Here is a 26,360-nt window from a genome sequence, read left to right as displayed (position 1 = left end):
TGTTTAGGGTTAACACTCTGACTTCCTCACCTTTTCTCATATACGTCTGGAAACTAACCCATAAACATTCTTCGTGATTACTTCATTTATAACTGTTGAGAACATAAATAATTCAGTTAACCTCTCTTTAACAGTTTAAGCTTTAGATGAGGTGGTCAACAATTTATCAGAGCTGGCAAAGATCATTCAAACCTTTTTTCAATAGCAAAAGATCATTCAAACCTCATTGCCTATCTGGTAATTTTAATACTTGTATGTTTTTGGCATTCTTATTGTGGAGAACCTAGCCACATGTGAGGGGGTGTTTAGAGAATTGTTATGAACGGTTTAGCAATAACCTTAAAATTTTTGTGAGTTTTTCTTTTCTTTTTGTTTATTTGTTATTTTTCTGTTAGATTCCATGAATTTTCACATGTTATGATGGCGCAGTGTTTGGAGTTATTCTCATGATAGTTGTATCCAATATACCAGATTTAAAAAATAAATGTTATGAGTGGCTTTAATTTCTTCAAATATTCTATTAGAACTTAAGAAATTGATGCATTGATATTCCCTTTGATGGTTTTTGCAGTAATTTCTGAATTAATACATTACACAGCAGCAAGAAACTCAGGTGGTGTTTCTGCACAGATGCCCTTAATTCAAGTTATTGTGCCTCAAGTTATGAGCCTTAAGGCACAGCTTAGAGATTCTTCAAAGGTACTGCCTTGACGAAGTTCAATACATTTTCCTTTTTCTTGGATCCCTGTAAGAAATAATGTATAGAGAAAGAGAGAGAATAAATTGTATGTATTATTATTGATTGATATATTGATGTAGTTGATATATTTGTTATGGTTACAATGATTCCTATATATAGGAGAGGGTGAGTGTGTAGTAGGTGAGGAGTAGGTGAAGTGGAGGTGGTAGTGGTGTAGTGGGTTAGGTTTAGTGGAGTAGGTGAGGTGGTAGTGGTGTAGTGGGTTAGGTTTAGTGGAGTAGGTTTAAGTGGGTGAAGGTTTAGTGGAGTAGGTGAGGTGGTAGTGGTGTAGTGGGTTAGGTTTAGTGGAGTAGGTTTAAGTGGGTGAAGGTTTAGTGGAGTAGGTGAGGTGGTAGTGGTGTAGTGGGTTAGGTTTAGTGGAGTAGGTTTAAGTGGGTGAAGTAGGTGGAGAGTAAGTGGATTTTAACAGCCCCCCGCAAACTCAAGGGGGATAGGAACTAACCAACTTGAGTTTGGAGAGAGTAACAAAACAAGAAAATACATAAAAATAAAAGAGGATAAGAGACACTGTATGGTCGTGTCAGACCATTGGTGAAGACACTGGATGGTGGTGTCGTAACGTTGTAGAGGACACTGTATGGGGGTGTCATAACGTTGTAGAGGACACTGTATGGTGGTGTCATAACGTTGTAGAGGACACTGTATGTGGGTGTCATAACGTTGTAGAGGACACTGTATGGTGATGTCATAACGGTGTAGAGAACACTGGATGGCGGTGTCAGACCGATGTAGAAGACAGTTTATGGGGTCATGTCGGACCGTTGTAGCAGACAATGTTGTGACAGTTGTTGTGACAGTTTACGGAGTCTTGCTGGACCCTTGTAGAAACTAACCGGAATCAATGTCGGGACAGTTTACAGAGTCTTGTCGGACCCATGTAGAAACTAACCGGAATCAATGTCGGGACAGTTTACAGAGTCTTGTCGGACCCATGTAGAAGCTAACCGGAATCAAATGTCGGGACAGTTTACAGAGTCTTGTCGGACCCCTAAAAAGTCGCACCCTCAAAAGGTGTGCCCAATCTTTCAAAAAGGCGTGCCATCAAAAGGCGTGCCCAATCCATAAAAAGGCGTGCCATCAAAAGGCGTGCCCAATCCATAAAAAGACGTGCCATCAAAAGGCGAGCCCAAGTCATAAAAAGATGTGCCGGACATGATGGCGAGGCACGTGAGTGCCTGGACTGGCGCGCCCGTTTGTCGTCTGGTGTCAAGTGGCGCGCGATACGCGTGGCTGCCTCGCTATTTAACCAAGGTTGATGCTGAGGCTGAGGCAGACAAAAAAACTTCTGAAAATCCTCTGAAAACAACTCTACCTTTGCTGAGAAAGAAACTCTGTAATACTCTGTAACCAACCCGTCTCTGAAACACTCAGCAACATGGCCTCTTCTTCCCGTCCAGCTACCCAGAATATGGCCTCCTCTTCCCGTGGTCTGCTCACGCTCTTTCCAGAACTGAACGAGTCCACAAGAGAAATAACTGGTGCGGTGGCCAGTGAACCTCAACCAAACACCTCTGGTTTTGCTCCGTTGAACTTTCCGATGCGGTCGGTGGAGCAAAAAATGGCGGTGCAGTCGGATGTGGAGGCCAATCAGTATACCTTGAAGTCATGTGTGGAAACCATGACTGCGGTTACAAATTTGTCGAACCGGCTGCAGAGTAGGACAAATGAGGTGCAGCAGTTAAACGCCCAACTGGCTCTGCTCCAACGCATGTATAAGGATGCGCGAGCAGAGATAAGTGTGCTAAAGGCGGAAAACAAGGAGCTGAAGCGGAAGGCCAGTTTTATGTTCCGATTTGGAGGGCTGCCATATGCTGCAGTGGAGGAGCAGGGAGTAGTGATCATGCCCAGTGGAGTGGGAAACGCGGAGGCAACACCGGCAAGGGCCGCCCAAGACGGTGGCAAGAAGAAAAGACCGGCGGAATAGGCGAGAAGAAAAATCCCACTGTTCCGATTTGTGTTGGTTGTGTTTTGGTTTGTTTTGTGTTTTTTTATTTTTAGTTTATTTATTTATTTATTTTTTTTATGGTGTAAAATGCTGATCGGGGTTGATCCCCGGCATGAAGAAATGACAAGTTTGTAAAATGTTATTTTTTTTTTTTTTTTTTTTTTGTTTTTTTTTTTTTTGTTTTTGTTTTGGGAGTGTTTTGTTGAAAAAATAAAAATAAAATGAAAGAAAACAAGGGAGAAAGAAAATAGATAAAAAATATTTGTAGATGGATTATATGAAAAACATCAGTGCGATTGTTTCAAAATAAAGTGGGGTATTTAAAAAAGAGGAAAAGTGACTTGGAAAAAATAAATAAAAATAAGTGATTTTTGAAATCAAATGGAGGAGAGAGGGACAAACCCATGTGATAAAGTGGAGAGAGAGTCGGTGAGTGGGGTGCAAAAGGTGAAGGAGAAATGATGGATTGAAAATGGTTTGGGTCAAAAGTGGACACTGTTAGTGGGGAACATGAGTGCATTGATTATTTGATATAATAATAATAATAATAAAAATAAAAAGTTAGAACAGTTGGAGAGAATGAGTGGAGTATGGTAAGGGTTTCATCCAAAGCCAAAATTCCTGCAGCGAATCACTTCGCAAATCCTAGCATGAACTTTTTCTCTTTCCAGGCTTATTCATGAATTTCCTGGTGATTTCAAGAGCCTCTGGTGGCATTGTGGCAGAGAACACCCCAACCTGGATTTTGGGTGGCAGCAACTGGAAAATATCATAGATCTGATTTTTAAAAACCTCGTGACAGCATTTCATCAGCTTCATCCAAGACAAACATTTTGATGTAAACAGGGCGAAGTGATTGTCTCCGCAACATGTCAAACACACGACCAGGAGTACCAACAACAACATGAACCCCACTGGAGAGAATGCGCTGATCTTCGCGCACACTAGTCCCTCCAACACAAGCATGAACCTTCACACTTTGCTGGGCAAGTTCAAGAGTGGGTGGAAGAACCAAAGCTTGGCACTCAACCAAGCTATAATCTAGCTGCTGCAGAATTCCAGAGCAGAATGTTGCAGTGTTTCCAGTTCCAGACTGTCTCGTCATATGAGGTGAAGAATTCTTCTCCATCAGCCTCACACATGACTACAGTTGCACAAATCTTTGTTGATTTTATCAGCGGAATAGGTTGAGGTCCGGCGGGCGGCTAAGGTGAGGTTGCCGCCCGCCGGGGAAGCGAAAATACTAGGTTTTAAACCAGCTCTGATACCATGTAAGAAATAATGTATAGAGAAAGAGAGAGAATAAATTGTATGTATTATTATTGATTGATATATTGATGTAGTTGATATATTTGTTATGGTTACAATGATTCCTATATATAGGAGAGGGTGAGTGTGTAGTAGGTGAGGAGTAGGTGAAGTGGAGGTGGTAGTGGTGTAGTGGGTTAGGTTTAGTGGAGTAGGTGAGGTGGTAGTGGTGTAGTGGGTTAGGTTTAGTGGAGTAGGTTTAAGTGGGTGAAGGTTTAGTGGAGTAGGTGAGGTGGTAGTGGTGTAGTGGGTTAGGTTTAGTGGAGTAGGTTTAAGTGGGTGAAGTAGGTGGAGAGTAAGTGGATTTTAACAATCCCTGATGGCCAACAATAGGAATGAATAGATCTTCTTGTTAAAATGGTGGATAAATCCCCCTTTCCATCCTCCCCCAAAACTGTACAAGGTAGTGCGGGATAATTCTAATGATGTTGTTTATGTTTAATTTTAAACCAAACTGTGTTGATTTTCATGTGAAGAATTCGGGGTTGGTTGGTACTGTCATGGTAAGCTGAAGGTAGTCATTTTAATTGACTTCTATTGTTGTATAGTAATTTTCTCCATTGTGCAGCATCTTGTATAGTGGTCTTTTTTTCGCTATTTGATTTCTAGGGAGGAGATAAACATAGCTTTAATGGTGATACTGCTAGAACTGATTCTATTAAAAAAAAAAGATAATGCTAACTGATCCTTACTATCTTTTTTTTTTTGGATCAACAACAAAAGATTTTATTGATAAATCAAAAAAGGGAGCGGGGATAAGGCATCCTCTTACAAAAGGAAAATGAAATACAAAGAACATCAACCTAACAAAATTATCTCAAGCAAAAGCCTATTTGTCACACACCGATAACCAATTTCTAGTTAACAAAAAAAGTGGAACCCTCTTAAGAGAGAATTCCCCGACGCCCAAAAGGAAGTTGAGTGACAAACTTTATCCCACAAACAATCCACTTTCCAAAATTTACCTTCGAACAACAGAGCATTTCTTTCCAACCACAGAACCCAAAAAGTTGCAAAGGCAGCACAAGACTATAGCACTTTGGCTCTCTTCGATTCTCCGAAAGCACAAAAATCAACTAGGAGCATATGCACACTACCTTTTGGTGCCACCCACATAACATTCCTCAAAAGAAACAATTTGTGCTATAAATTCAAAGCAATTGGGCAGTGCAAAAATAAATGATCCAAAGATTCTCCATTCTTACAACACAGAATGCACCACTGAGGATTTAGAAAATGATTAGGTCTCTGTTTCGGTGATGTATCATTTGTCACGATGCCTCCATGAATCAAGACCCACATGAACACCTTCACCTTTAGAGGAATACAAGCCTTCCAAATTCTTTTGCAAAAAGGAAACTGAGTAACATGAGGATTATCGATGATTTTATCAAAAAAAGACTTGCAAGAAAATATATCGGATGAATGAAGAGCCTAAACTTTTTTATCCTCCAAAAGAGGAGCCAAAGAAAAATGATCAATTCTGGATAGCAAAGTCGTCAGCTGTGAAGCCTCTCTATCATTAAGATTCCTAAAAAATTTTAAATTCCAGGAAATAGGAGCTAAAAGTGAGCAAGTCATCGAAGCAATAGAATAATTATGGGATCAAGCCACTCTATAAAGATGTGGAAAATCTGAAGCAAAAGAAGATTGACCCATCCAAACATCCTCCCAAATCGAACGAGTTCCCCATTGCTCACCCTTACAAAAAGATAACGAGACCAAAATGTGTAGATTTGAGAAATTGATGTCCAAGAAGCATGACTGTTACCCCTCAAAATCACCTGTGAATCCCTACCATTGTCTTAAGTCCCATACTTGCTTCTAATAATTGAATGCCATAATGAATCACCCTTAATTGGAAATCTCCATTACCATTTGCCAAGAAGATCTATGTTCCTAGCCACAATGTTACCAATAGCCAAACCTCTCTTCTCCTTAGGCAATGAAACAAAATCCCAATTCAACAAGTGATCTTTCTACCCCTCATCCTTACCTTCCCAAAGAAAATCCCTCATCAACTTTTCTAATGACCTTGCCACCTTCATTGGAATCTTGAACAAAGATAAAAAATAAATAGGAATACTACTCAAAACCATCTTAGCCAAGTTGCATCTACCCCCATATGACAGTAAAGCCTTACTCCACTCTTCCAATCTCTTACCAATCTTTTCCACTATTGGATTTCAAAAAGATTCACATTTAGGATTACCCTCCAATGGAAGACCCAAATACTTGAACGGGAGAGTCTCGATACCACATCCTAAAAGAGCCGCCCTACTCTGAAGCTGATCTTGCTTCATATTAATGCCCACCACACTACTTTTCTCTAAATTGATCTTAAGCCTTGAACCCAAAAAGTCTCAAAATCGAATAAAGATTAACAATTTTTATTTCCTCTCCTGAAGAGAAAAATATGGTAGTATCTGCATATTGCAAGTGTGTCACACTAACTCAATACCTCCCAACCTCTAGTCCCGCAAAAAGACCTACTTCTCTGGCTCTATCAACCATCCTTCCCAGCACGTTAGCCACCAAAATAAAAAGAAAAGGGGATAGTGAATCCCCCTGACTTCCTTCGAAAATTTATTTATTTATTTTACTTATTTACCACTTTTTGGTTAAAGTTGTCATAGGGCATTTTGGTTGTGAGGTTAGAGTTAGAGGTTGTGACCTGGCATGATGACAAATGCTATTTTCCCCCAGCCTTGTGGCATGGCTTCAAGTCACAGGAATAAACATTTCCACAAAAAATAGTGGGGTTAAGTTTTCCTACTTGTTACTTCTCCCAAACCATGCTGTAAGTAGGGACATTGTGCACTGGTACGACCTTTATAGTCACAGGCTTCCATTGGCTGAATCCCATTTATTGATTATAGAACATACTCAAACCTTTTTTCAGATGTGCACTTTCTAGTTTGAATTTTGACAGTGTATTGCACACCGTTGTTGCTTTTCCAATTGATGCTTGGATTGTGGCCTATGTATTTCAAGCTTAAGCCTATTTTTTAGCTTTGAGGAAAAACAATTTTGTTGCATTCATTTTCCTTCTTGATTATGAGCACAAACAATTTAAGAAAGTGGCGTGTATGTGTCGGACACCGGCTCTAGTTGGAAACTTTCTGAAACTTGTCAGACACATACAAATGTGTCCTTTTATTTTTTAAATTATTTTAAATCCATAAATGCTTTGGAAAAAATAACTCGGGTCCAATAATAAAACAAAAACAATGTAGATTTATGCATATCACTCCCTCCTCTTATAAACCTTTGAAATTAGTATTATGTTGTATTTTGTAATTTGTTTTTGAACAAGACATTCATATATATGACATATAATAAATATACTATATATTTTACACATGTTCCCCACATGTCGAGTCCGACAATTTTATGAAAATTGCTGTGTTGCCATGTCGCATGTCGCATGTCATGTCGTGTGTCCATGTTTTTTAGAGTCTAATAATGTTTTAGTGTCTTTTTGTTTATCTTGCCATCCAAACGTTTGTACAATTACTTTAACTTCTTACAAGTAGCTGCTCTCTGCTTCAATTTTGAATCACTGTTCTTTAACAAATCATATTTACAAAGAGTATCTCAGAGGCAATTTACAATGATGATCCTGCCTGTTTGTTCACCACTGATGTGTTGTTGACCTTTTGTGCACTGGAAAATCTTGTTTCTGCTCTAGCTAATGCTTGCCTGATATATTCATATAATATTACATCTTACTGCGTTTGATTCCTGTAAGATTATGAATGCAATTTATGTATAAATATGACACCTTCATTGAGATTCTGAAAGCCAAAATAAAAATTCATCAGTGAGTTTCCCATTGAGCAATCTGGTTAAATGTCATTCATGAACATCCATGAGAGGAACAAATTGTGAAAGTTGTTTAAGGCCTACTTTCTATTTAAGGAATGCAAGGAAATCTCAAGTGTCAACAGTTTTGAATGTCAGTGGTCCATAATTAAATATTTTCTGTTCTATCGCTGGCCTTTTCTTGCTCTTCCTAGTTCCACAAAATGAAGGTGATATGTTTTTGTTTTGTTTTATTTTGTTATTTTTTGAAAAATAAACATTTTTCTTGCAAGAGCAATTTATTCAGAAATAATTTCAACTGAACTTCATTTAACAGAGTAGTAATCAAGTTTAACATATTTATTTATTTATTAATTATAATTGTTAGAAATTTGGAGACTGTCTGCTCCAAGTTTCTCCTCTTCTTAATTATAATGTTTTTTTTATTTCATTTTTAATATTCAAAACATTATACCTGAAATTGCAATAATGAGGCTTTTATTTTCCATTTTATATTTATTTTCAGGATGAGGAAGATGTGAAGGCCATTGCTCGTTTATTTGCTGACATGGGCGATTCATATCTTGAATTGATTGCAAATGGTACTTCTTCTCCTTTTATTTAAGACACTTTCCAATATTTATAGCATGCCCTTCTGTTCCAAATTACCAGGTTGTACTGTGAGTTGCAAGTTTATCTTCAGTTTGGCTTTTCATGTAACTTTGAAAATTTTGCAGTCTCTGATATACTTTTTTTCCTTTTGGTAAAAAAATAAAAATAAAATAAAATAAAATTTGTTCAGGTTCTGTTGAGTCAATGTTAATAGTGCATGCGTTATTGGAAGTTGTTTCACACCCTGAATATGATATTGCTTCTATGACATTCAACTTCTGGCACAATCTTCAGATTAACTTGATTGAAAGGTAAGTCCTGGAGTTCAGTTCAGCACATGTTAATATCAAAATCTGGATGTGACGATTGTAATGTCTCAGGGATTCCTACGTATCATTTGGCAATGAAGCATCGATAGAAGCAGAGAGAAATCGGAGGCAGTCGGTTTTTCGTTCGTCATATGAATCACTTGTTTCCTTGGTAAGTCTTCTTACAATTTTCCCATCAAATGTTAGGATTAAACACTCTACAGTTTTGTAATCCTATTCTATGACACTCTGTTTCAAAGGAAATCATTTAATGGCCCAAAATCCAATTTTGAATTAAACACTGGTAAAGTTTTGTAATCCTGTTCTATGGTGCTCTGTTTCAAAGGAAACATTTGATGTCTCAAATTCCAATTTTGAGTGTCCAGACGTAACAAGAAAAATTAGTTTTATGGGTAATTTTTAGATAACGTGGAAAGAAATTTTCTTTCTTTCTTCTTAATCATGACTCATGAGGAGATGCAGGCATCTGTGGAGTATAAGAAAATGGATTTCCTTCTTTGTTGCTATGTTTTATCAGTCTCCTACTACATCTTTTAGCCAAGGGATGGTTTTCTTACGAACAAGAAGAACTTAAACTATTTTTGTAGTTGCAAAATGTAATGGAATTTCTTGCTCAAGGAAAAGAAAAACAATTAACAATAGCTTTTATAACCGGAAGCAACTAAGCTGCTCAATGATATGATATTGTTGGAATTATAGTTTAATTGTTTATCTTTCTTTTTCCCTGGCTTGCAGGTTTGTTTCAGAGTTCAATACCCTCAGGACTATGCAGAACTTTCAAAGGAAGACCTTAAGGATTTCAAACAAACTCGATATGGTATCCATTGAGTGTCTAATAGGGGTTAAATTATTTATTGGCATTAGCATTCCATAAAATTCTTCGAACTTATGTTGAATTTGTTTTGAGAAGTATTTTAATGACCTTTTTCTTTTAGATGACATACATAGGCATGCAGTATGTCTTTATTATATTTCTTAACTGACTGATTAATAAAGTAACAAATTAAAATACTTAATGATGTTAAAATTCTGTTTTCTTCCCAACATTTTTGATCTTTTAAGTTAGATATGATGTTTCATTTTGTACTGTGCCATTGTACTTCTACAATTAGATATATTTGACATCCTCTTGTCTTCAGTTACATTGTTTAAAATCCTACAATTATCATAAAACCAAACCAAACCAAACCAAGCCTTAAGTCCCATCAAATGGGGTTCGCTAAATTATAATCTCCCTCCTAGTCATTACTCTGTTCATCGTCTTAGATCATGTATTCAATTCAATCCATTGCGAACTCTATTAGATAAAGAAATTAAAATTCAAACCTTTTAGTTGGACCTGCTTATGTGTGTAATTTTTTTCTTTTAGATAATTGTACTTTGTGAACTTTGTTCATATGGTTTAGTGTCTTATTCATGTCAATGTACATAATCATGGATGGCAATAAGGCCCCCCCCCCCCCTTCCGCCGGGGGGGGGTTGTTACCTAGGAAGCACGGATACGGGATACGGATACGATACGATACCGATACGACAAATTTTGAAAAACTAGGATACGGGTACGGCGGGGATACGCTCGTAAAAAATATTATTTTAACAATTTTTAGTAGTGCAGTATGCATAAAAATAAAACCTAAAGCAAAAGACAACTTGATAAAGAAGAAAGATTCCTACAAAACTAAGAGTCTTCAAGGTCAATAGCTTCAACTTGTTCCCCTTCATCATTGAATATCACAAGACCTTAACTAAAGCCAAAAAACCATTCTTAAATAAAAATTTCAGCAAATATATTTTTTTAAGTCATCAATCGCCTAGGAAGCACGGATACGAATATGGTGATATGGGGATGTGGATATGGCGATATGTCAAAATTTGAAAAAGTACGATACAGGTACAGCGGGGATACATTCATAATTTTTTTTTTAAATATAATTTTAATAATGTAATATGCATAAAAATAAAACTTAAAGTAAATTAATAAATAAGGAGAGGGATTCTTATTAACCTAAAAGTGCTCAAACATTCATAAAACATCCAAAACTAAAAGCAAAAGCAAAAGCAAATGCAAATGCAAATTAAACATCATCCTTACATGCCAACACCAAAAAAAGAATGAGAGCAGAGAGAAGAAACGTGAGAGAGTGAAAAAGCGAGAGAGAAGTGAGAGAGACAACAAGGATACATCAATTTGATAAATTCTATTACTTTAACTCTCACTATATTCCTCTTATCAAAGAACTAAACAAAATATTATAAGTAATATATAACTTCGAGTATCCGATACTTTAAAATTAAGTATCCGATACTTCAAAATTAATAAAAAATTAATTAAAAAGTATCTGATACTTTTAAGAAGTATCCGATACGTATCCGCGAGTATCCGAGGAGTATCGGTATCCGATAAGTATCCGATACGGATACGTCACCCTTTTTGAAGTATCCGTGCTTCATAGGTTGTTACAGAGGGGACATGGCACCCTACTTCCACACACCCCTCCCCTGAAAAAAGAGGAAGAAAATTTCTATTTTTGTCCCTTATCATGGTATTTGCTTGTTTACCCTATATTTCATGCTCTTATTTTTTTTTGAATTTTTTTTTTGGTGGTTTCGTGACGTATTTTATCTGCTATAATATAATTCAGTAAGTTTTTTAGTGTTATGATTGTTCATTTATAGTTTTTATTTTGGGAAGTCTTGGCACTCTGCATTTAACTGTTCTAAATGAAGTTTGTGATGTTGCTAGATGTCGCGGATGTCTTAATTGATGCAGCATTGGTTTTAGGAGGAGAAGTAACACTGAAGATTCTTTACATCAAGCTTGTTGAGGTACACAATTGTTTTCTTTGATGCTGTAAAGTGGTCTTCGTAATGCGAATTGATCAAACCAAACTTTTATCATAAAATTTCTATAAAGTTGGGACTTGTTTAAAGGCAAAATTTAGCAGTTGGAATTTCTCATGGTGTATAAAATTGCTAATTGTTGACTACTTGTCCAATCTAGCAGCTAGCTTAATTTAAAAATGATTTTATGTAATTTGAGATAAGTTGTCTTAGGCTTTGAGCATTAATTTTTGTAGGCAAACAACGATTGATGGCTTCTAGAAACTATGTATATTTTGGCTATAATGTCTCAAAATAGACATTCATATGGTTTTTATCGATCTTGAGAGAGCATATGATAGAGTGCTTCGGAATATAATCTGGTGAGTGTTAGAGAAGAAAGGGGTGACAAAAGGTTATATTGATATGATTAGGGATATGTATGAGAGTGTGGTGACCGTTATTAGATCGCCTGTTGGAGAGACAAGTGAATTTCTAATTTATGTAGGGTTACACTAAGGATCAATCTTAAATCCTTATCTTTTTGTTTTATTTATGGATAAGTTGACGAGAAACATTCAGGATGATGTGCCATGGTATATATTTTTTGCAAATGATGTCGTGTTAGTGGATGAGACTAGAGAAGTAGTTAGCGCTAAGTTAGAGACTTGGAGAGAAGCACTTGAATCTAAAAGATTTAAGATAAGTAAAACTAAGACAAGGTACATGGAGTTTAATTTTAGTAATAGTAACAATGGAAGCAGAGGATAAGTGAAGATTGAGAATAAAAAATTATCTAAGAGAATATTTTCGTTATTTAGGATCGATCATCACAATGACTGGGGAGGTTGGAGCGGACGTGGTCTATAGAATTAAGGCGGGGTGACTTAAGTGGAGGAGTGTGTCTGTGTTATTGTGCGATAAACGTGTACCCACTAGACTAAATGAGAAGTTTTATAAAACGGCCATTAGATCAACGATGTTATATGGGACGGAATGTTGGACAATTAAGAAGTAACATGTAGATAAAACGAGTGTTGTTGAGATGAAGTTGCTAAGGTGGATGTGTGGCAAGAGTAAAAAAGACAGTGTTAGGAATGAGTATATTTGAGAATGGGTAGGAGTAGTACTGATAGAAGATAAGTTGAGAGAGAATAGATTAAGATGGTTTGGTTACATACAACCAAGATCAACAAAGGCAGTAGTGAAGAGATACGATACAGTAACGGTAGATAGAAGTGTTAGGGGAAGGGGCTAACCTAGATTGATGTGGGCTATTGTAGTAAATAGAGATACGAATCTCTTTTATTTGACTAGCGAAATGGTGTATGGGACGGAATGTTGAACAATTAAGAAGTAACATGTAGATAAAACGAGTGTTGTTGAGATGAAGTTGCTAAGGTGGATGTGTGGCAAGAGTAAAAAAGACAGTGTTAGGAATGAATATATTTGAGAATAGGTAGGGGTAGTACTGATAGAAGATAAGTTGAGAGAGAATAGATTAAGATGGTTTGGTTACATACAACCAAGATCAACAGAGGCAGTAGTGAAGAGATGCGATACAGTAACGGTAGATGGAAGTGTTAGGAGAAGGGGCTAACCTAGATTGATGTGGGCTATTGTAGTAAATAGAGATATGAATCTCTTTTATTTGACTAGCGAAATGGTCTTGGATAGAGTCGAGTGGAGAACAAGGATTCATTTAGCCGACCCCATTTGATGGGACTTAAGACTTGGTTTGGTTTGGTTTGGTTTGGTTTGGTTAATGTCTCAAAATATTTATCTTGAAGGCCATAATGCTGCACAATTTGGTTAATTTCATCAATACTTATGTAGGCAGCTTCATAGTTCGTATAGAAGCTGAACACCGAGTGGTTTCAGCTAAGGAAGAGGTTTAATTTCGGAGGGGAGTAGTAGAGGGAGACACTAAAGGACAAGAAATGGATGAAGAGAATCTCGTGAAGTGAGAATTGGCATATTGGCTTCATTTTGCCATTTTGTTATGCATCTTCATGACAGTTTGACTACTTCAATGGATTGTAATGTCATGGACGATTTAGATATTATACGTTGATCAATTAAATAGAGATGTAGATGTTTAGCAATATGTTGTGACATTATCATTTACGATACTGTTGCCAAAAGTGACTATATTGCTGGCCTAGGTGCTAAGGCTAGTTGAGCTGGCTACAGAATGCTTTAGACACCCCTAGCAAGGTAGAATTTCATCAGATGCTGCCTACAGGACAGTGTTGTAAGAGACCATTATTGAGGAAAATACATCCCTGAAGTCAATTTTTTGTTTTTGGGAAAATTTTGTGCTTGAATCAAACAAAGCCCACCCCATGTAACAGTGGAATCTATTTGTGATGGGAGTTACTAGAGTGCACGGTTACTGTTATGATGTCCTCATCCCTTTATTGTTCCTTTTTTTTTCCTTGTTTTATTGATTTTATTTATTTTTTATTTTTTTAAGGGAATGCTCCTGCATAGAAGTAGATATTTAAGAGATTTTTATTCCTTAGCAGAATACTCTTTTTTCTTTTTTTTTCCATCCCTTCAGTTTGACAATGATGGATGGTTATAATGATCTGTAAGTAGATTCTGTATTTAGTAGTATTTCATGTGAATTTTGTGACATAGGATCTGATGATTTTCTACTTCAATGATATCTTAGGCTGTAGGTAGCTGTGGCAATGATGAGCATAGCAATTGGCGTCCAGCAGAGGCTGCTTTATATTGTATTCGGGCTGTATCAGATTATGTTTCTGTCACAGAAGCTGAAGTAATGCCCCAGGTTTGAATGTCGTTCAAATTTCTCTTGCTGAGATGTGAAGGATGTGACATGACTTCTCCCGCGCCCTTTCTGCTGTGGTCCCATGTTTTAACTTTCTTTTGGAAAATAGTTCCGTCCTATTTCCTTTTCCTTTTTACATAATTTATCTGTGGTTTTATGAGATTTGTAACTGGTAAAGGTGTATAATGTATGCATTAGCTGGCTGTGTTAGTTCCTTCTTGCTAATTCTGGTTTTAGACCATCTTTTTGTCTGCTACTTAATGTTTAACTGTTTTGTTTGCTTTATACAGGTCATGTCTTTGCTTCCAAAACTTCCTCACCAACCCCAGCTTCTAACTACTGGTACAATATCCTTCTTTATTTACTATTTATCAACAGCATTCTTTTTCCTTTTCCTGAAAAGAGCACAAGGGTGACTGGTGGAAATGGTAGGTTATTCCTACCAAGGGAGATATGCATTTGTTTCGAATCTTCCAATTCCCAAAAGGCCACCAAGCATGGCCTTAATAAACATTATCTTTCTATCATCATAAATAAGCTAATAATTTTTCTCCCTCCAGTGTGCTTAACCATTGGAGCTTATTCAAAATGGCTTGATGCTTCGCCTAGTGGACTCTCATTCTTGCCTCCACTCATAGATATTCTTGTGAGTGGCATGAGCATGTCTGAAGATTCTGCAGCAGCTGCTGCTTTGGCTTTTAGACACATCTGTAATGGTATGTAGACTCTACTCTGCTAAGTATTTTGCACCGTATTTTTTCGTTCTGTCATTAATCTGTCTAGTATGTTACTTTACTTGAGCTATTTGATTTTTCATGCATGTTGAAAATCAAACTCATCATGTCAGATGATCCAGTTTTTAGATTCTATGCAACTTGCTTTGATTTATTTATTCAATATTTACGAGTCTGGGATGAGTTGCAAGTTTTATATGATTTTAGGCTTTGTTCTTCTCCTTTAAGGACGTTGAGTTATTTGGAATTTCATAATTAATGAGCTCTTGTACTGCTCATATCAAAAGATTTTAGATTTACCTGTGGGGTAAAAGCCAGTCACTCTGGAAGTGAAATCTTTAGAAATATTGAATTAAATGACGGAAAAAGAAAGTTGTGTAAGCTTGAGAACAGAAATATGATTTTGATAGATACATATGAACCTTCCTAGAGTCCGCAGTGGTGGGAGACTTGTGCACTGGGATGCCCTTTCAGAACTGTGTATTTTTCATGTATTAAAAAGTGTTTGAAAGTTGAGAGCTTAGAAAGGAAAACCTTGATCTTTTTGACAAAATTTATTATTTTGTCGAAGTGTTTCTAATTTTGCATTCAGCAGTTTGAATAGTTGTATTACAGTGATTTTGTGCATGGGTTATTTGGTTTGATGGTTGGAAAGTCCTAGGTAAGAAAGTTTGTTAAGGATGTAATAGTTGATTTAAACAAAGTTTCTGTGATTGCTGTAACCCCTAGTTGTTTAAGGCACACCTAAAGCCCTTACAAAAGTGCTAAGCTCATTAAGTCATGGAGAAGTTGCTTTATTGTATACCAGGCAAGGGCTCTAGAGTCGGCCAATTAAAGTCCTCAGAGACTTACCTTCTTGATTCCAAGTTCCTAAGATACTACGATAGTTACTGATGATCTATTGTAAATAAATGAAAAATTAATGAACTGATACATGTATATTCTAACCCTCTTAAATTGATATGCCAAAAGTTTCTCCTCCCTTCACGTTACATATTGTGAATTGTTTTGGGGGTCTATCATCCATGTGCCTTTGCTCAGGCTCGTTCCTGTGCTGCACCATGCATTTGGGCTTTTGGAGTCGTTGGCACCTTAGTATGCCTTGAGCCTTTAATAACTATGTTGTATATTTAGCAATATAAAATGTTTGTGTAAAATTTGAAAGTATCAACTGCCGCTCTAGGAAAGCCATGCTTCAAAGCTAATAATTGCTGGCGGTGTGCTAGCTTGGTTGAGCATCACTATAGCCATTGGATTACGGTGAAAAATGAGTATTGGTTTGAATTATGTGATCCAGGTAAAATACTTGGTGTGCTGTGTGGCACGTCCTTCAAGTTTTGTTGAATTGGTTTTGACATTTGAATGACGCTTTTCATGCTTAGATATGGTGCAGCTGCTGCCTCATTCTGCTTAGAAGATATTTGAATTTCGGAAAAAGGATGCTTCTTCTTCTTTTCTCCTGCGCCCCCCCCCCTCCTTTTTTTTCCTCCTTTACCTGATATGTGTCTGCTTCTGATATTTTGGTCAGTTTTCAACTTATGTATTACCGTTTGATCTCAATGCTATAATTTGCAACTCTTCTGTGGTGCTTCGGCTTTAAGCTTTCCATTCTTCTGATACATCAGGACTTCTGTATTTTATGTGGTTCTGCACTCAACACATTTACCGGTTACTAGTTGTCACTATGCCTAAAAATGATGTCACAGTAGCTATATATCAACAGCATAGTCTTTCACTTTGATTGTTCTGAAGTCTTGATCACACTTAATTTTTATGACTGTAGACTGTGGGAAAAGGCTTTGTGGATCCTTGGATGGTCTTTTCAATATATACCAAAGGGTCATAATTGGGGAAGGTACCTTTAAGGTCTCTGCTGAAGACTCGTTGCATCTGGTTGAAGCTTTAAGGTATTTTTGTTTTTTTGGAAACATTTGTCTATTGCCATATAAATGAAATGCTTCATTCGATACCTTCAACTTCCTTTGCAGTGTGGTTATTACAGAACTTCCTTCAGACCATGCTAAAAAAGCCCTCGAGGTCTTGTGCTTGCCTGCTGTTACTCCATTACAGGTTAGGCTGATTTCCGATATAGATTTTGAATTGAGCTTCTGTAGGATGATACACCAATTTATGTGATCCACAACAGGAAATTATTAATCAAGGTCCTTTGGTATTGGGGCAAATAACAGCTCGTGAGTTAACAGTTCATATTGATCGACTTGCAAATATCTTTAGGTATGGTTGCTTCCTTCGTTGTGCCCATTATTTCCTTAATCTGTGAACATTATTATCAGTTGTTAAATTCAAATTATATGTAGATATGTAAATTATCCTGAAGCTGTTGCTGATGCAATTCAAAGGCTTTGGCCAATATTCAAAGCCATCTTTGATCTGTAAGAATTTGTAAACTCTGCCTCAGTAGGATGATTTCCTGAAGCTTATATACTTCTTGTTCTTGGTCTGATCTGAGGTTGAAAATGATTACTTTGCAGTCGTGCTTGGGATACGCGGACGATGGAGTCTCTTTGTCGGGCTTGCAAAAATGCTGTGAGTTTACTCGAAATTAATCTTTGCTATAAAGGCTTGGTGAATTTGTGAAATAAGACTTTCAATATGGAATAATGAAAATTATTGAAGACATTTTTTCAGAGAGTCAAGACTTCCATTACTTTCAAAATTGTGCTGAATATTCAGAAGGCCATTTGAAAAATTGGAACCGGACTGCACCGATTGCAAAGCCAGCCAAACTCAACAGGTTGAGTTGGGCTTGGCTTGGCTTGGGCAGTGCAAGTAGAAGTTGGGTTGGGTTGTGCAACAGTATAGGGGTGTTTACCTTTGGTTAAGATTGAACTGACCTCCAACTTAACTCAGTTACGGTTTTCTATACCCATTCCCTCTTTTCTTTCTTTCTTTGCGATACAGTTGTATCTAAGAAGCACGGACACTTCTAAGAAGATAACGTGTCGTGTTCAACACCAACATGACATGACACTCATCAGACACTTCCCAACACTTACATACATATGAAACACATTACAAGTTTGAATAAAATAAGTTTGAATCCAATGATAAAACAAAAACAATGTGAATTTATATCTATTATCTTCTTTTGTACTTTAAGAATTATTATATTTAATGAAACCAAACAAAGTTTTGTATCCCAATCAAGTGGGGCCGGCTTCATTATGTTTTTTGGCTTAATTATTTATTCTTATATATGACAATAAATATATAATTATATTTTGCATGTGCCTCTCCATGTGTCGTGTCTCACATTTTCTTGAAATTTACATGTCGGCATGTTAGTGTTGTGTCAAGTGTCCATGTCTATGCTTCTTAGGTTGTCGCTCTAGTGATCATGCCAATTTATAGGGGCTTGGGTGCAACCGGGTTCTCTTTTTGATGTGTTGCAGAGTTTGGGGGGAGGGGGGATAGGTTGGGCGGAGGTGGCGGAAGGCATGGTTGCTTGCTTCTTATTCTCATTGTTTGCTTGGTTAGTGTGGTTGGAGCGTAATAGACATGTTGTTCAAGGTGTTGCTCATTCAGTTCCATGGTTAGAGAATCGTCTAATTGTGGTGCCTCATAGTTGGGTTACACTTTCGGCGGATTCTAATGTTTTGACATTTTTAGATTTTGTGGAGGACTTGATTAGTTAGTTTTGTTTTGGGCCTGTGGTAGGTTTTGTTCTTTTTGTATTCTTTGCATCGTCTTGATGCTTTTCTAATAAAGTTTGTTTATTTATTAAAAAATGATCATGCCAATTAATAGGTCTCATGGCTCTGATCCTTTTCTTGTGGATTTCAAAGACTATGTCTTCAATAGTACTTGAGATTTCAACTTTTTTGTATACTATATGTCACGACCCGAACCCGCCCTTAGAGGTCTAGGTCATGACCGGCGAGTAATCTTAGATTACCTTTGACCTCAAAGACAACAATTCAATTAATAAATTATGGGCCTTCACAGAAGCATAACAAAATATAAATAAGTCCATTGAGCGGTGCTTACATGACAAATTTCATAAGTAATTTGAACTTTATACATCATCCATAACAACATTTACATTAAGTTTAAACTTCGACTTCAACACCATACATACAACATGTTTTCAAATATCAAAAACAAAAGAACTAAACAAGAGGAGTTGACAAAAGCTTAGCTCCACTTGAGACCAAGTATTGTCCCATCACGGAGGCATTTCACGAACGGCTTTACAAAAAGAGTGGACTTCTGAAGCAGCTTTAGACTTGACGATCCGCATGCTCACCTACATATATATATATATATATATATAAGGGAGAGGGGGTGAGGTAGAGCCTGGTCAGTAACATCAATAGGGTTAATGAATGAAATCTAACATTTCGTAAAACATATCTTTCAATTTCCAAAACAATTCATATATCCAATCATATCAATCCTTTGTGATAACAATAACCATTCAAATCATTGTACGTGATAATATCCAATAGAGTAACAAAATATCAATATGCCGAAGCCAATGAGACCATAAATGTCAATTCAATGGGACCACGACGAGTCAAACAATAGAACCACAGCGGATAATTCAATGTGGACCACTAGAGTCTGACATCAGAGATCTCTATGTTTCAATTAATCCAATGGGTCTTGGTATTATGTCCTCCAAGCAAGAGCCTCACTAAAGGATGTCACAAATATATTTTCAAAAAGAACATTCATTCATAGATACAAAATAAGATTTCATAAACATCACTATTGAACAATTTCAAAATATATTTTGAATATATCTTTATATAGATATTACTCACAGTAGGTTTGTACTAATGTTAACCTTCGGGTGACCAACCTACACAAAATACATAACAAAGGTACAATGAAACATACCACTCAACAATTAATTGATCCAATCTCATTCCGATTCAATTCAATTTCTTAAGTTGATTTCTAGCTTATTCCTTCCTTAATGATGCCTGAACAATGTCTAAGAATGCTTAAAAGAGCACAAGGATAAAAATATCCATATGGAAGTATTTTTCAAAAATTACTGAAAATAGGGTGTTCACTCGAGCGCACCTTAGGTTGCTCGAGCGGTATCGTTAGTTTGCAAGAGTATTGGATGGTGTCAAAGTAGGCTCAAGCGGTCACTTGGTTGCTCGAGCAGTGTTGCAAAGAAAAACGGAGTTTGCTCGAGCGAATACTTGGTTGCTCGAGAGATATGTAATGCTCAGAAAAAAATACTGAAAGGTCGCTAGGTGCGCCCGAGATGAGGTCGAATTCTGGATTTTTCATAACAGAATTTGAGTTCCAAAATATGATTTTAAGTTTCGAAAGCTTGCATGGCTGGACTAAATACATTGAAACAGAAAAACATGAATATAAAACCAAATTAAAGCCATGAGTTCAAAAGCATCATGAATTTACAAAATTGAAATCAAAACTTCCATGCAAGTATGGAATTGCTTTCAAACTCTTTCCAAAACCTTTAAAACATGAAACTAAACTCTTAAAACTTGTAATTCTTTGATGCATGTATAGTTCAACTCCCAATTTCATCAAGAATACCAAAACTCATGCTCAAAATGGTAAAATATGATGGAACTATGCATGGATGTATGCTCTAGCTTCAATTTCATCCTCTGTTAGCTCATTACTTGTGATTAAACTCATATTCTTCATGTATTCATCTACTAAGTGAGTTATGGCCAAGAATTGAGGTTGGATTTCATACCTAGAATCTCCAATTAAGCTTGTTCTTGCAAAAACTTGACCTCTTCTTCTTAATTCTTCAATCCTCCAAGTAATACTTCAAGTTCTTTAGCGTGCGCTCTCTCTCTCTCTCTCTCTCTCTCTCTCTCTCTAAAATGGTCTCACTCACTCTCTAGACTAGTTCTACCAGATTTTTGAGCCCAAAGATGTAATAAAATGGATTCTAACTCTACTTAGCTCATATATATACATAGAATTAAATTAGGCTAATTAAGTAAGCTTAAGTCTAATTAATCCTACTCAATTTTTAATTGATTAATCCTAATTAATTTAATATGAATCAAATTTTAATTATACTTTCCAAATGGTTCTAAATATTCTAATTAGTCTATTAAACTTGTCAATTTATGTTTCTAAATTCATTGAGGCTTTCAATTGCTGATTCGAATTAGGCATTCTAACAGATATTCCAAAATCAAATAGATATATAAACAAAATTAAGCACACGAACATGCAAATTCACATAATAATATAATATGCAATAATGGTATGCATGTTAGGGTTGTCACTCTATAGTTTGATGTCACTAATTTTGTGTTTATCCATTTTGAACTTAAGATCTGAAAATCTCTGCCATTGGTTCTCTCCATACTTGAGCAAGCCATCTTAACAAGTAGTGCTTATTATTTCTAAAGCTGGTGAGTCCAGATTGAATTTACAAAGTTAATAATCAAGTTCACTCATAAAGGTGTTTTCTATAATCTGTTGCAGGTAGCAACTTGGGTGCATTTAAGTTTGCACGCCATGTTCCTGTTTTAGTTGTGCTTTTGAACCAACAAATCTTACACAAATATCTCATTAATCTTGTCTAATTGGTACTGGACTTGGTTTTGTTTTTTCTAGAATTTTTACATCCCATATGCTCTATCGTACATACCCTTGAAGTCTGATGACAAATTCAATGTTGTCTAATGATTTCATACATCACAATCTTTTTTTACTTCTTGCCAGTGACACTGAACTGTTAATGTGTAGGTGAGAACTTCTAAAAGGTTCATGGGAATTACAATTGGAGCAATGCTAGAGGAGATACAAGGCCTGTATAATCAACACCACCAACCATGTTTCCTTTATCTCTCTAGTGAAGTTATAAAGGTATATATCGTTCTCTCTGAACTTTAGCGGTGTTTATTTAACTGTTTATTTTTCTTGAGCAATCATTGGATCTTGTGATGCAGATATTCGGGTCTGATCCATCTTGTGCAGACTTCTTAAAAATTATGATTGAATCACTGTTCAGCCAAACTATATGTTTGCTTACAAAAATTCAGGCATGGTGTCAATTACTAGTGTGTTGCCCTTTCCTCCCAGATTTACGTGTATTTTCATTGATTTGATTGAAGGAATCTGCTTTTTAGGACTTCACTTCCAGACCGGACATAGCAGATGATTGTTTTCTGTTGGCGTCGAGGTGTATTCGCTATTGTCCTCATTTGTTTTTCCCTTCAGCAGTATTTCCTTCATTAGTGGATTGTTCTCTGATTGGCGTCACAGTGCAGCACAGGTTAAATCTCTCTCTCTCTCTCTCATATGCACACACATGCAAATGCGCGTGCACTTGTGCAAGTTCTAACTGGAATTTGAGATCTCAGTATGTTTTGTATAGTTGGGTGGTCCGGTAAGGTGGATCTGAAGTTGTTTGTTTTCTTGGATTTGTAAATGACTTGATTGGTTAGGTTCTTGCCCAGTTTTCTGGGCTCCGGTTTTGAATTCTTTGCATCTTCTTGATGCTTTTTGCAATAAATTTTATTTGTCAAAAAATAAAAATCTCTAGTTTTGTAGGTATCTTGTTCCCTTGTCAACCTTAATGTTGGGGTCACATATCCTATTCATTTTGCTGAACTAAAAAAATAAAATAGAAGTAGGGCTAACAGATTATTCCTTGGAAAAAGATGGTTATGCAAAACCAAAGATTTAAAAAAAAAAAAAAGAAGAAAAAGAAATGATAAGTGTGTAGCTGTCACAAGAGCATGAAAATTTGAGCATTTTTATCAGAAGCTTTTTTTTTTGGGTTACTTATAGTATATTAAGGACTTGAACAGCCATGAAGTTAATTAGTGGTTTGTTCATTTTTTTGGAGTTCAAGAGTGGAAGAAGATCCAATTTATTCCCTTGCTGGAATCTTGCCAAGGGATTCAATAGTCATGCTTAAGTTTGGCTGTCTCTTGAAGTATGATATAACGTGCAATACTGCTTTGTTTGGGTGTATATATTATTAAATCAAAAGGCCACCAGGGGGTGCATCTCCGTATACAAAGCAAAACAAAAATATGATGGAGACTGAAAGTGAAATTTGGACATTATTAATATTGCTTTATTTTTTCACTGAAAGTGACAATAATAAAATATAATGACAAATTATGATTAGTAGTTTGAGAACTGCTACAAAAAGAGAGAATTTCAAAGAATACATGTTGCTAACAGTCAATCTAGCAACTGTTCAATTCTTACTTCCTTGTAGTTTCTTGCAAAATCAACCTAGCCAAACTGATATTCGTTAGGTCACTTGTCATGTGGTTAGGGCTGCAAATGAACGGAGTCGTTCATGAATAGGCTCGAGCTCGGCTTGATAAGAGCTCGTTCGAACTCGGTTCATTAAATTTTTTTTGCGTTCGAGTTGGAGCTTGTTAAATTTTTAATAAACAAGCCCAAACACTTTAAAAGCTTGGCTCATTAGCTGGCTCATTTAATATTTATTATTTATGTATGTATAAAAATAAGATAAATATGTTATTTATATATTTAAAATTTTAATGTAAATAATAGTTAATTATAAATAGTACATTTATATAATAGTGGTAATAGATATTATTATTTGATAAAATATTGACTTTGTTTTTAGAATGTTTACATATTTTGTATATATAATTGTATAATCAAAGTTTTAATTATAACTTTAGTCTGATATGCAAGTATGAATTTATAAATTTTTTGGCTCGTTAAGGCTCGTGAACAGGCTTGTGAACAAGCTCGAGCTCGAGTCAAGCCTAAGCCAACTTGGCTCGCGCTCGGTTTGTTAAATTTTTATTGAGCTCGAGCTTGAACTCAAGTTCGTTAAAATCTTAATAACTAAGTCCAAGCATACTAAAGCTCGGCTCGGCTCGGCTTGGCTTGGCTTGGCTCGTTTGCAACCCTACATGTGGTGAGTGCTTTCTTGTTTAATTAAATCATGCATGAAAGGCAATCCGGGATTTGAGTGAGCTTGAACTTGGATTTCAGCATAAAGACCATCCTTTCTGTTCATTTTTTCTGCATGTTCATATGATCAATCTTAAAATAATTAGCGATTCATTTGACTAATATGTAATTGTGTCCTCGTATTTTCCTTGCAGGGAGGCCTCCAACTCCATATTGACTTTCTTATCTGATGTATTTGATCTTGGAAACTCAAATCAGGGCGAAAAATATGTATCTATCAGGGATAGTGTAATTATTCCTCGAGGTGCCACCATCACCAGAATTTTGGTTGCCTCTTTAACTGGAGCACTCCCAATTTCTCGACTAGAAACGGTAAAACCTTTTTTCTAAGAAAAAAAAACAAAACAAAAAACTTTCAATTCAATTTGCCAAATTGGAAGTTGCAATTGTACATATTTTCAATTTTTATAAATTTCCACAGGTAATATATGCTCTACTAGCTCTAACTCGGGCATATGGGTCAAGAGCTTTAGAATGGGCCAAGGATAGCATTTTGCTAATTCCATCAACTGCTGCAACAGAAGTGGAAAGGTCAAGATTTTTGCAGGCATTGTCAGAAGTGGCATCTGTGGGTGATATTAATTCCCTCATGATTCCCATTGAAGAGCTATCAGAAGTTTGTCGCCGTAACCGAACAGTTCAAGATATTGTCCAAGGTGCGTTGAGGCCACTAGAGTTGAATTTCGCAAACGCTATCGCAGTCTGAGAGTAAGTTGAAAAGAGGCCTTTTTTTCCGGCTTCATCTGTCATTTATTTTCATTTGATTTTGTGTATTCAGTCAATCATTATTCGCCAATTTTTTTTTTTGTGGGTGCAAATGATTGGGAGGTATAGAAATGTTGTATGTTCTTTTTTTCCAGATTTTCGAGCGGTTTTTAATCATTGGAATGGTTTGGTATAGAGTTGTAAATTTGGTATTTAATGTATTAGATTAAGAATAAAGAGGGTGGTTGTGTCTAGCTTTTTTACATTGTAAAGATGAAATGTTTTATGTCAAAAACGCATACCTGGCCAGAGTTTAGATTTGCAAATCATCTGTTGCATTCAACTGAAGAGTGGATTTCTTTTGTTTAGGACTTTCACAATTGAAATCATTCATGACCAATGTATATTTTCTTTTCATTAGATCAACAATACAGATCAAGTTTTAAGATGTCAAGGTTCCTTAGGCAGTGTAGAGGAGGGGGAGGGACTGGGCGAGGGGTCAGGTGGCTGGGGATGGGTTGGGTTGTGGCAGCTGAAGCTAGGGATGTGTAGGGGTGGGCGGCTGGAGTTGGTGGTGGTGGTTGGAGTTGGTGATGAGTTAGGGTTTGGTTTGGGATGTTAGAGATGGGGGCAAATATGGGATTTTATTATACTACGATAAAATGGTAATATTTTTTTTAGATGATGAGGGGTCTAAAGAAATTATGTAGGGCATTTAGCGGTTCTGAAAATTGATTACACTAGTATGAAATTTAATAATTTTTGGACAAGTATCTTTCAACTTTTTTCTATCTTTCCTGTGTTCTCTCTCTCTCTCTTGGTTGCCCTGTTGACATACCCACCCACTGTAAATAATATCAAAATAACGTGTTTATCTCTCTCTAAATATCTATAGACAAATAGAGAAAGGTGTGAAAGTAACAACCTTATGTTATGGCCGCCCCAACTTATGGACTTTACGCTACTACTATTATGACGTGAGCGGTTCAAATTGATTTGATGTTTTCCAAATTATCCTATGGAGAAACTTGTAAGCAGAAGCATTTGCATGCATAGAAGTTTGGAATTCTTTTGTTAGCTGAATCTTAAGGATAGGAACCCACCCTATTCTCAAGCCTCAGCCAAGCTCTCTACCCTCCTGACATTTCCTTTTGTTCCTCCATTGATGAAAGGACCGTGCTGGAGACTCCCGTCTCCAAGCACCCCCACCACCCCCTTACACACATGTGGGGGCTTGGTTATTAGATTAAAAAATATATATATATATACACCAATCACACTTTACTGGGACCCTAGGGGGTCACCCCAGTGGGTAGGGATGACAATAGGGGTTAATGGGATGGATATTAATTCTCCATTCCCATTCTCATTCCCATTCCCTTATAATTATTTTTTCTCATTTCCTATTTTTCATGGGTACTATCTTTTCCATTTCCTAATAGGTTTGGATATTCTCTAACGTAACTTGACTTTTTTTATTTTATTATTATTATAAGATTCACAATCAAAATTAAATATACATTCAATCTTTTTTTTTTTTTAAGATTCACAATTTTTTTTTTTTAGTAAGATTCACAATCAAAGCTAAATATACATTCAATCT

The 26,360-nt window shown here is 36.3% G+C and overlaps 1 protein-coding gene across 2 annotated transcripts in view; it reads left to right on the top strand.

Annotated features, from left to right (window-relative positions):
- MOS14 (ARM repeat superfamily protein) overlaps nt 1–25,083 on the top strand; it is a 48,011-nt gene extending 22,928 nt beyond the window's left edge. For both annotated transcript variants that reach the window (XM_028245836.2, XM_028245835.2), the window contains exons 9-27: nt 572–699; nt 8,344–8,419; nt 8,620–8,740; nt 8,810–8,909; nt 9,494–9,575; nt 11,502–11,584; nt 14,256–14,375; nt 14,666–14,717; nt 14,936–15,091; nt 16,893–17,016; nt 17,098–17,179; nt 17,256–17,344; nt 17,428–17,502; nt 17,602–17,656; nt 21,830–21,949; nt 22,033–22,125; nt 22,213–22,358; nt 24,187–24,364; nt 24,474–25,083. In XM_028245836.2, the coding sequence (XP_028101637.1) occupies nt 572–699; nt 8,344–8,419; nt 8,620–8,740; nt 8,810–8,909; nt 9,494–9,575; nt 11,502–11,584; nt 14,256–14,375; nt 14,666–14,717; nt 14,936–15,091; nt 16,893–17,016; nt 17,098–17,179; nt 17,256–17,344; nt 17,428–17,502; nt 17,602–17,656; nt 21,830–21,949; nt 22,033–22,125; nt 22,213–22,358; nt 24,187–24,364; nt 24,474–24,758 (2,165 nt within the window). In that variant the 3' untranslated portion in view covers nt 24,759–25,083. The remainder of the gene's footprint in view (nt 1–571; nt 700–8,343; nt 8,420–8,619; nt 8,741–8,809; nt 8,910–9,493; nt 9,576–11,501; nt 11,585–14,255; nt 14,376–14,665; nt 14,718–14,935; nt 15,092–16,892; nt 17,017–17,097; nt 17,180–17,255; nt 17,345–17,427; nt 17,503–17,601; nt 17,657–21,829; nt 21,950–22,032; nt 22,126–22,212; nt 22,359–24,186; nt 24,365–24,473) is intronic.
- The last annotated feature ends 1,277 nt before the right edge of the window (nt 25,084–26,360 follow it).

This window comes from Camellia sinensis, chromosome 15 (genome assembly GCF_055761805.1).
Source record: "Camellia sinensis isolate YWXY chromosome 15, ASM5576180v1, whole genome shotgun sequence".
NCBI classification, from domain to species: Eukaryota; Viridiplantae; Streptophyta; class Magnoliopsida; order Ericales; family Theaceae; genus Camellia; species Camellia sinensis.
This window is presented reverse-complemented; position numbering and strand designations above follow the sequence as displayed.